The 11,333-nt window shown below is 46.6% G+C and overlaps 1 protein-coding gene across 10 annotated transcripts in view; it reads left to right on the top strand.

The window, feature by feature from the left end:
* Positions 1 to 8,690, top strand: part of PPIP5K1 (diphosphoinositol pentakisphosphate kinase 1) — a 50,496-nt gene extending 41,806 nt beyond the window's left edge. For 9 of the 10 annotated variants that reach the window (XM_035335809.1, XM_035335811.1, XM_035335812.1 and 6 more), the window contains 3 exons: positions 5,048 to 5,185; positions 5,562 to 5,675; positions 6,900 to 8,690. In XM_035335809.1, the coding sequence (XP_035191700.1) occupies positions 5,048 to 5,185; positions 5,562 to 5,675; positions 6,900 to 7,591 (944 nt within the window). In that variant the 3' untranslated portion in view covers positions 7,592 to 8,690. The remainder of the gene's footprint in view (positions 1 to 5,047; positions 5,186 to 5,561; positions 5,676 to 6,899) is intronic. The other variant, XM_035335813.1, reaches the window with a different exon arrangement.
* Positions 8,691 to 11,333: the final 2,643 nt, after the last annotated feature.

Here is an 11,333-nt window from a genome sequence, read left to right on the forward strand (position 1 = left end):
TCTCTTTCTTTTTCTCTCTTTCTTTTTCTCTCTTTCTTTTTCTCTCTGTTGTTTTCCCAGTCTGACTCTCATCCAGCCCACAGTTAATTAACATGTTTGGAATTCCTGCTGCAGTTCTTCCTTGAGAAGTTTCTCCTGTCTCTGCAGCTGACAGTCCTACTTCCGACCTTTGTAAAAACTGTGTACTCCTATCAACTTTTTCTCATCTCTCAACTGTACTTCTGTCCACACAAAAAGAATTAAAAGATAGAAACAGGGAGCTGAAAGTGTGTAGCTAGCATCTGTGGTTGGAGAGATCAATGGTGAAGCTTTCAAGCAATTTGTCTGGGAACATGTGCTCATCTAGTTAGGAAAAGGAAGAGCGTGAAGTGAGTTTGTGTTGGTAATGAATTACAGTAGTAGTAAGGGCAAAGGTCAGCTGTGAAGAAGCACAGAAGAACCATGTGATAACGAGTGACTTGGCAGTAAAACAGCAGGTGATGTTCACTGTAAATAAATTTAGAATAACGGGGAAACTGACCCAAATTCATACATAAAATGATGAGCTCTGAGCTAACCATCACCACCGGCAAAAATATGGAAAAGGTAGAAAGTCTGGGAAGAGAGATTTTGATAGTAGTCTGGGTGGTCTGGAGAGGGGTGGTAGGAATCTGCAGTTCAGTCTCTGCTCCAGTACAAGAACTATGAGGTTTCTAATAGACTAAGTAGGAGGCACGTCAGACAGAAGTGATTTTTTTCTCACACAGAGTGGAACTCCTCACAGCACTGCATGGGGGTGTTAAAAGCTTAACTGAGTTTAAGGGGAGACTGGAGAATGTCGTGGAACAGACACATCAGGTTCAGAACAGTTCTGAGCTGCAGGTCTCTGGAGGTTGGTGGAGTGTTTGGGGAAGGAGTCACTACATGCTGTCATGTCTCATACTGCCATCGTGAATATCCACTTCTGGCACTGTGGGCAGAGAGATGCTGAACTAGAATAGACCTTCAGGCTGACTTCACAGGCTTAAATTTAGAAAGGCTGCTTAGCAAAAGTCCTTCATGTACGTATGTACATGAAAAATATATTTCATGTACGTATTATGTACGCATATAGAAACACATACAGATATATGTGCCATATTGAAGCTCCCCAGCACAGTAAAGCTTGACTGACCAGGCATTTGGAGGGGGAACTTGCTGAGTGTGCTTTCTCGCATCCCCTTTAGAATCTGTGCTAAGACTGGGGTGAGTGCTTCCAGAAGAGCTGACGTACAGACCTTTGGCATAGAGACCATTTGGGGATGTATCAGTGCCATTGGCCTGCCTCCTGCTTTCCAGATCTCTGTTACAAAGGAATAGGTACTCCTTCCACTCCCACGTAGATTTCACAACTGGAGATATGCGTAGTAACTTGGTAACTTCTGCTTATCAAAGTATATATACTAATGTTCTGAACTCTCAGACAAAATATAATCCTCAATAATGATTGCTTTGGACCAAAAGAATTCTCACCTGAGCCTTCTCTGGCCTCTGTCTTTGTTGACTGACAGCAGTCTGGATGCTTTCTACTTACCAGCCTGAGCCAGTGCCTTCTCTCTTTTAAGTAGCCCACTCTGTTAGTGCAGATGCTTGCCGTATTTGGGACCTCAGCTCAATCTTAGTAAAGCTGAGGAACATGCCATTTGGACTATTTGAAAACTGCTTCTGTGATATAGCCACAAATTCTGCTGGCTCCCAGGTGAGGTGGTGAATTACCAGTTCTGAGGGGTAATCACACAGGTGCCGATTTCATTCTGTGAGGAAATGCATTCCATATAAACTCAACTTTTCAAACTCATATCAAACAGTAAACTTTCTGCTGGTGTCTTTGGGGCACACATAGAATTTAGAAAACTTCGTGTTACCTTGAGTCAAATTTTACTCAAGGCTTTACCCTTTTATTTGTTTTTGTAGACTGGGACATCTGTAGTAATCAAGAAGATGCTTGTGAATTGAAGGTCTTGTTTTCTCTTATTCCTCCCTTCTCCCATTATATAGACCTCGGCATGACTGGAGGAGATAGAGCTTGATAGATGAAAAGTACATATTAGATCTGCAGTGAAAGGGCACTAGAGTAAAACAGAATGGTGGGTTCACTTGGTGATCTGTGATGTATTTGCTTGGAGTTCAGGCCATGTAATCAGAAAGTAGGTGTTGGCTGCTTCAGAATTCATCATTATGTTCATACAAAAGGTGGTGCTTCTTGACCCTTTCTTTGGGGTCATCTGCTAACTGTTCACAAGAGTTGCATCTGTGTTCCTACTGCCTGTTGGAATCTCCTAGAAATCTGGGATTCTCTGGTTTAAATGGAAGACTTGAGACAGGTACAGGTCTCCATTGGCTTTATATAGTGTAGTGTGCTTGGTAATCTCTACAAAAGGGTCCTTATACCCAAGTCATCGTTTTACTAGACTCTTTTAAAGCATTGTGTGTTGGTACTGGGCAGCTCTGAAAGCCCTACTCTAAGGTGAGAGTCACACCCTCCTTCAGCATTTGGAAGGCTTCTTCATAACTGTAGTTATATAGAGTAGATGCTCTGACTGCGGTGCGCATGTGCCAAGAAACTGCCAGGGGGAGAGCTCAAACGGGAATGTTGTTAACTCAGCTGTAATGTGATGGGGCTTTCAGCTTTGGCATCAGCATAGCTGGGAGAATTGAAACAGGACTTGTAATCCTCTAGGTGGGTTGTACCTCCGAGTGCTCTTACCTGTAGAACAGCTCTTGGGGCAGTACTGTGCTCTGTGCTGCTGTGTCAGGCTGCTCCTGTGTTATCGTTCAAATTCCTCCACATCACATGCAGTCTCCTTGGACATCCAAAATAACGCAGACTCCTCTGTCTTGAGTATCTTAAGGCTTTTCCCATTACCAAATCTTGTTTACTCAACTCTTAACAATTTCTTTTATTTTACTAAACAGAAAATTGGAGAACCATATCCATGCTGTGCTCCTTGCCCAGAGGAGATTACAACTGAGCCTGGGTTTCTAGCTACTCTGGTCTGCAGAGCCCAGATATGTGCCTCTTTCTGCAGGCAGGTCTAACTGGAGGAAGCAGATTGCCCTCTGCATACCTAGTGCAGCTAGTGTGGACAAACCTGAATTAAATGAAAAATGGCTGTGGGCTGCTGTTTGACTTTGGTATAAAATGAATGAAATTCTCTTCACTTTCTTGTGCCATCGTCTCCATCACAAACTCCTGCCCAGCAGGCCCCATGAAAAAGAATTTCAGTATCATCAGAAGCTGAGCTGTCAGCGCTGAGTAGCTGTCAAATGTGAAAGGTTCACATGTTTTCCACTCATGCTTTGTTTATTTGTTGCCTCTTCCCCAAGGTGCCAGTTCTTTGCTAAGCATGCGTTGTGCAACAGTGGTCAGAGCCTTTCCCTGGGACTCTTACTACTGTTGTGATACAAGAACTACAGTCTAAAACAATAACTTCTGCTTGAAACTGCTGTTGTTGGCCTCTCCACAGCAAAGTGGCAGGTAAAGAGACATGTGCAAGGCAGTGGGCTGCCATATATAAATGAGAGGGCTTGCTTGAAAATTGTAAATGTAGTAGTTTCTCAGCAAGGGACAGAAGACAATGGTGTTTTTTCTGTCTTATATGCTTTTATTCCAGCCAAAGATTTGTTATCCTTATGTCTTGAATTAATGTTTGCAGGCTCTTTGTGGCATAGGTAACCTCTCTGGGCTGGCTGGAGGGTTCTTTATCTCCAGTAGCTGTTATGATGATAGTGAATGTCTCTGCAGCACTGCAAACTGGTGATGATCTGGTCCGTAGCCTCCTTGTATTGCATGTAGATTTCACTCTAAATACCATCTGCTGGCTTGCACTCCTTGCCTCTTGCAGAACTGGGTTAGGTGAATGTGTTTGAGCAGAGAGTGTCCAATGAAACCTGGAAGTGATTGGAACAATGTCTACTTTTAGCAGATACTCCAAGTACTCATGATCTTCTCCTTAGCAGGTGCTGTCAAGCTGCATGGATCAATTTTAGCCTGTCAGTGTGCTGGGCAGCAGTCCTGACACAGTAGTGCATCAAAAGCTGTTGCACTCCTTGCTTTTCAAAGTAATTTTCCTTACCTGTAGGAACAGATATGATTCCTTCACAGTTTTTTTTTTTCCTTTTTTCTGTGCTTCTCAGAGGGAGCTTGGGGAGTCACAGAATGGGAAGCCTAAGCTTAAGTGTAGAGGTCTTTAAACACAAGAGGCAGAGTAGAAGGAGGCATTCCCATACATCCAGAGCCTCATTTGTTTCTTCCTTGCTCCTCTGACAGATTCAGGTTGGCTTGGTGCCCCAAAGCATTGCCAAGAAGCCTGGATGAAGAGGGAGATGCTTTGCCATAATACTCTGCTGGCTTGAATAGCAAAGGATTTCTTGTCAGTGGCTGTGATGTAGCTTAGCTCTAAGCAAGTATCTGTTAAATGTTGAGATACTTATTTCTGGTAATTCTGTGTTTGCTGGAAATGCAGTCTTTTTACGGGGACAAATAATTCAAACTGTTGCCCAGCCCTTCCTTGGGGGAGAGTTCTGTCAGGTGTACACTGGAGGGCCTGCTGTTGGAGAGGGAGGTTCTTTTGCCACTCCCTGCATTGGTAACAGTGTGCCCTAGCTCACTGATGGTGAGAGGATGGACTGTGTCCCAGGCTGGAGAATCACTAATGACAGGAGTCTTCATGGAAATTCTGTTGACTTCACTCAAATTGTCTTTAGCTTCTGCAGACTGTGCCGAGTTCTCTGTCATAAGCAGATATTTTAGCGAAAAGGTCACAAATACCGCAGCAAAGATTGTTGCTGCTAGATATGGTTCCTTCTCCTTCTCCTCCTTTTGCGTGTGCCTGGATGCTTGCTTTCAGGTCTTTTACTGCATGTAATTGCCTAATGGTGATTTTCTTGACCTAGAAAAGGTGACTTTAGGCCTGAGTGTGGCTGTTTTTTGGTTCCCAGACTGCCAAGCTCCTTAAGCCATGAGCAGTCCTGCATGGATTTGGGTTGCTGTTTGCTCAATTCATTTTCTGATTGGGTTTCTTTCCAGGTTTTGAAGGCTGTTCCATGGTTCCCACCATTTATCCCCTGGAGACCCTGCACAACTCCCTCTCTTTGCGACAGGTCAATGAGTTCCTGACAGCTGTGTGCAGAAGTTGCAGTGAGTCACATGTCCAGTCTACCACAGGTACTGATGCGGTGGGCTTGTTTCTGGGCAGGGCAGAGCAGAGCTGAGGCAAGCAGTCAGTTAAGGCCTTCTGGTCTTTCACATTTTTGGGGCAGATCAGTCTGACAGAACTGGCAATAAGTGATCAGTCAGGTCTGTCTGCAGCTGATAAATACAGTGGCGTGGATACAAACTCCAGCTGGGCAAATCCGAGGGTTAGATTCCCAGGGGCTGGGGGCAAGCATGGCTCTGAATGTGCACTCTTAAGCTCTTCCCGGAATGCCTGCTAGTGGCAACTGAGCTATGTAGACTCTGGTTTGACCCAGTGTGGCCATTCCTTTATCTCTCTGTCTGAATATTACTGATCTTATTTTTTTTTTCTTTTTTTTTCTTGAAGCTTTGTTTGATTCAATGATTGGCAACCAGATACCAGGGGACCCCTTTATGTCTCAGCGAATCCTGTCATCATCCTCTTTCCCATTGCGCCAGCGTTCGGATAAGCCCCCTTGGTGTGAGTGTACTTGTTTCTTGATCGGGGATGAAGACGGGAGCAGAGGGTGCCAAATGCTGAAAGCCAAGTATTGGCATTCAGGGTTTTTATGCTTTGGCCTTGAAGGAACAGAAACAGAAAGGGGAAAGAAGTTTCATGCCCTGTAAGAAAGCTACCAAAGAAAGATGAAAAAAGGAACTCTTTATATGTAGCATTGTAAATCACAGGGAAATCTGCTGTTGGATAGATGCTGTCTCTCTAGGCAGCCTCTACTGAGTGCAGTAGGACATAGCCTGAATGCACTTCATTTTTAACTCAAGTTCTGTGCTTCTCTGTGACCCGTGTCCAACTCAGTGTCAGCATGTGGAAGCACCTTCCGTACCCCATCAAACACATACATGCCTCACCCAGAACTCCACATTGGACAGCCTGTCATTTAATTCTTCACTTACAGGCTTTTCTGTAGCTCTGAGCCTCACTTGCCACAGTCTCTGCAGAGGTGGTGACTGTTTTTAATTACCTTTGCAGATCTGGCTGGAACTCAAAGGGGAAAGGCTTATCAAATGGTTTCACAGCAAATGCATTAATAACACAAGTCAGTGTTGCCACTGAAAGGGCAGTTCCACTCTTCTCCTTGCTGTACACTTCTTGTTCCAGGAATAGTGTGTACTGAGCTGTGTAGGAAGCAAGGCCAAGAAACTGATCTGGTATACAGCAGTTGTTTAATTATCCCCCATTCATTGGACTAGATATAATCTAAATCTCTTCTCTAGTTTCACTCAAACAATGAAAACAAACAAACAACAACAAAAGAAACAAAACAAAGCCAAATATCAGTAGTGAAGTAATACTTCTTCTTCTGGTGGCAACTCTAGTTCAACGTTCAGGGATTTTGTGCTTCAGGAACCAAGGGCAGCAAAGTTAAATATAAGTGTCCCATAATAATGAAGGAATGAAAGAAACTGCTTTTCAGCTCAAAGCCCAACATGAGATTTCACATGTGTTGGCATTATAGATCAACTGTATGACAAGATGTAAGTGTGGTGTTTGTGCTTGTGTTTTCATCAGCTGAGCTGCCAGAAGCACACCTAACAGCAGCTGCAAGCACCTACCAGGGTGCATGGCATGTAGGTGACCCTCACCCATTGCTTGTAGAACTGTGGGACTGCAACAGCTTGGGTTTGCTCAGGCTTTGGGCTGGGGAAATATCAACTACATGTTTAAGATTTCTCTTCCTCTTTGCAGACAGCAGTGGCCCCTCCAGTACTGTCTCCAGTGCAGGACCATCCTCCCCAACCTCTTTGGACAGCTGTGCTCGTTTCAGCTTCACCGAGAAGCTTTCCATCAGTCCTCCAAAAAGCGAGGAGCAGCTGAATAGCCAGTTCCCTGAGCAAGGAGAGAGAGAGCCTGACAGAGGAGGGCTTGATGTGGAGGTGGGGGTGTCTGGGTTGTCAGTGGCCGAGCCAAGTGCCCCAGAAATGCTGACCTGGAGTGAGGGCCCAGAGCCAGGCGGGGTCCTGGAGCAGTGCAAGAAGGAGCTGGCTCACAAGAACTCTAACCCAGAGAAGAGAAGTGTGCTGGTGCTGGATGAAGAATCATCTGGGGAAATGCTAGACCCAAGTAACACGGGGAAACCAAAGTGTCATGCAGAGTCTGAGATAAGGCCAGCTGGAGAGAGAGTGGAGCCAGGTGAAGGGTATTTAGGGGGAATGACTGGCCTGAGTCAGTCAGGGCTGTCCAAGAACATCTTGGTGCCCTGTGAAGATGAGTTGCTGGGAGAGGTGTTGGACCCAGAACATATGGGCAAGGAGCCCCTGGGGGACAGCGCTCTGTCAGGCCAGCTTCTGTCTTGTCAGCTGTGCCAGGAGCAGCCACTGCCTCCTGAGACAAGCACGAAGGGGATGCAGCCCATGTGTCAGGAGGGTCAGCAGAACTAGCGGCTAACTGGACAGTGCACTGCAAGTGCTCCTAGCCTGGAGGCAGCCCAACTTCCTGCACAACACTTCATGCAGCTGGCTGTCCGCAGCACAGAACAAGCCATATCCCAAGGCCACAAGACTCTGGGGTGTGGAAGAGTCTGCTCTGCTCTTACACAAGCCAGCTCTTTGCCAGCCAGCAAGAGATAACAGCCCATCTGCCTCGTTAAACAGCAAATGCAGTCTACTGGCACAGCACCTCCATGGAGTAGGGATGTGGCGCTGCATTGGTGCAGGGTGTTCCCAGGGCTGTTTGCTTGCTGGGACAGCAGAGTTAGAGGATTGGTAGAGTCAAGGCTTTTGGGGTGGTAAGTCCAGAGGGGACAAATGCTCCCTGGAGATTTGTTGGCCCACAGCCTTCAGAGAAAGGCATTCTGGGTCCAAAGTAATTGGGTTCTTCACAACCACCAACCTCCTCTGATCTTTCTTTCCTCTTTCGATGCCTACCATTGGCCACCAAAAACAGATCCAGAGAGTCCATGTTGGGAAGAACAGGAAAAGGAGAAAGCATTCTGAATGGAGCGTGGGAAAGAATTTAATGAGAGGAACAGGTTCAAGACTGCCACTTGCAAGAAGAACTCTCTCTGGAGTGGACTTGAATATTTTTCTGCTGGGCTGGGGCAGGCAGGCAGGAGCCTGGAGATCCAGCCTGAGAGGGGTGTACAGGGAGGACACACGGGTTTTTCTAGTCCCCAAGGGTCAGGCAAGGTAAAGTTCTGAAGTCTTGGTGACAGAAATTAAGAGAAACTGCTATTTGAGTAAATCAGGATTGTTAGAAACCAATAAGGAGAAATCTTTATTATATATAAAATGAAAAGTATTTAATACATATTTATGTAAATGACCTGCGAGCACAAGCCTGAAGGCAACATTGACACAGGTTTCCCTGTTACATCCTTAGTGCAGACCAGGACTGTGCTTCCTGCGCCTCCTGCATTTATGGACAAGTCTGTGTGTTTGTCTGTAGCTAGGATCTATGTTTTTGTGAAGCTGTGCCCAAAGATCTCTGCACTGTGTTGTGATGATACACGTTCACAGTAAATCTCTGCTGTGGCTCTGGTGTCTGCCTTTGATGCTGACTAGTGCAGCAGTGTGTGTGTTCCAGAGCTTGCAGATGCCCAGGTTAGCAAGAACTGCTTGTTCTTGTCCATCCTGAGGAATGAGGAACTATGGCCAAGACTAGTTACAAATGAAGTAAGCGCACAGGCATGGGGCTTTGCCCAAGCACCATTCCTGCTGTGTGGCCCTACCACAGCCCTCCCCAGGCTTGCACATGGTCCTGCCACTGGCAGCACCTTGCTCCCACAGCCGAGGCCCTGCTGGGGCCTGGCTCCTGCCAGGAACCGATGGTTCCTGGGGACAGCATCTGCTGAGCGGAGGCTGCAGCCTGGGCAGGCCCCACCATCACCTGCTGCTGGCTGGTGGGGCTGAGCGTGATGCCGGCTGCCGGGTCACGTGGCTGCGGCTGAGGTGGGCACTTGCTTGGCATGGGCTTCAGGGGCCTGGAGCCTGCTGTGGGATGATTTCACTCTGCATGAGTGTCTTAACTGGTCTGCCTGTCTGCTCCCTCCCCATTGCCAGAATATGGTCACTGGCTTTGCTCAGTGCTGGCTGCCTGCCTGCCACACTGACAAGCAGTGCAGGCAATGGACTGGGCCTTGGTGCTTTGTAGTTGGGAACCCTTTCCCCCAGAGAAAGGGGCCACTGCCTGCAGTCTCCTTGTGCTCCTACGTCTGGGCAGGGTGACTGCTGTGGTAGCACTGCCCAAGAGCTGGTGCTGCGGGACATGCCAAGTCATCTAAGCACTAAAGATGGCCTTTATGGCACATCCCTGAAGGCCAGGTCCTGCAAGAGGTGATTGCAGGGTGCTGCAGTGGTTCAAATCACGGATAGATTGTTCCCACTCACAACGAAGCAGTTTTATTTACAATGTTCCCCAATCTTCAGCCCATTTCTTCACCTAGAAATAAAAAGGGAGCAGCACTTTAGAAGCAGCTGGCAGCTGTGGCTCTGCTGTGGCTCTCAAGTTCAATGAGAGACTGGGCCCAGACAGGGTTTATGAAAATTTGTGATGAAAAATGCAAAACCTCATTATCTCTTAAGTGCAAATATGTGTATACCCATTCTCATTAGTGTCTAATTTCAACATCAGACTATGTCTTTTGGTTTCTGGTGTCCTCTAGCCAGCAATTATCTGGCTGCATTGGTACTTTGCATAGTGGTAATTCTGTTAAGTGGTGTCCTCCAGTTTGTTGGATCAGAAGACTTCCTGATGCAGGGCAGAGTAACAGGGAAGTGGTCTGGTTACTTGTGACGAGTAATGCTTATGTTTTGGAGGCAAATGTTCTGGCCTTAAAGGCAGGTATCTTTCCACAGGCAACCAAGGAGAAAGCTGGGCTACCTGCAGTGGCACCAGAACAGAGTTCTAGTCTATGGCTACTCCCTTTGATAGGTAGACTAAAAACAAGTAGTGCCCTTTATTTTAAAAGAGCAGCTAAATAGCTGCTCTGTCAAGAAGCTTGTGATCTTTCATGGTGCTCAAACACTTCCACAGGAACACCTGCAGAGTGTGTGGTGAAACCTGAGCACAACTGACTGATCTTAGCGCAGTCTTTAGAGTGTTTTTCTTGACTAAGCAGCAGCAGTGATTGATGGCCAGTCAGACCTTTCCAAACAAATGGGTGGTGTGAGTGCTGTGAGTCACAAAGGAGCGGTTCGGGTGTGTGTGCGCGCGCATAATTTCTGGATACAATTTCAGGAGCTGATGTTTTTGGCTTAATCCTGCCAAAGCCAGCTCTGGCTCCTCAAATCTGTGCTGAGGCTTAAGGTGTACTTTCTAATGTTTTTGGGCTACATAAGCAGTGTTATACACAAGTGACTGCTGCCTGGTCCTGCATCTCTGGATGAGTGTAGCTACAAATTTTGTCTACAGTGTTTGGGATGGCTTGGCTCAAGCACGTCAAAACACTTGCAGATGCAGCTGTGCATTTTTTTTTTTTTCCTGAATGGGCGTCACTGTGTGCAATGGGAAAGCAGTTTAGAGACATCGGGCTAGGCCTCATGGCAGAGCAGACAGGAAATTCCAGCTGTCTATTCCAAGTAGCAAGAGTATGGCAATGTATTGTGTAGGCTGTGGAAAGTTTTAGGTCTTCTGTCAGTAGCATGTATGAGCAAAGTCCTAGGAGATGGAGAAACTGGTGAGTTGTACCACATATGCAGGCATTGGGCCTTTGGCTTGTTCAAGGTCCAGGTAGACCTCGTTGTTGAAACACCAAACTCAATGTTCCTGTTATAGCCTTGGACACTCCTGGCTCATCAGTTTTCAAATACAGAAACAGCTGATTAAGGAAGGGCTATGTCATTGCCTCACTGTCTTGTTTATCTTTTCTTCTGGTTTCTCAGAGCCATGCCCCTTTCCCACAAACAACTAATCCTTACCTCTCCACATCCTACCCATGAAGTGACGGACACAGCTCATCAGCAGAGGGCATCTGTTTTCTGTCATTGCCGTGACATTGCATTTGCCCCTACTGCGGTCCAGAACCATCTAGCAGATGGTGCCCAGCTAATGCCTGCTCTGTTGCTGAGCACAGGTGACCAGTAGGTTCAGGAGCTAGAAGGGTTTGCTGTTTGCCTCTTCTTGTTCAAGTTGAGCAAAGTCCAGTTTGTCACTGAACTGTAGCCCTGGCAAAGCCCAGGTGTG

Source organism: Oxyura jamaicensis, chromosome 10, assembly GCF_011077185.1.
Source record: "Oxyura jamaicensis isolate SHBP4307 breed ruddy duck chromosome 10, BPBGC_Ojam_1.0, whole genome shotgun sequence".
NCBI lineage: Eukaryota > Metazoa > Chordata > Aves > Anseriformes > Anatidae > Oxyura > Oxyura jamaicensis.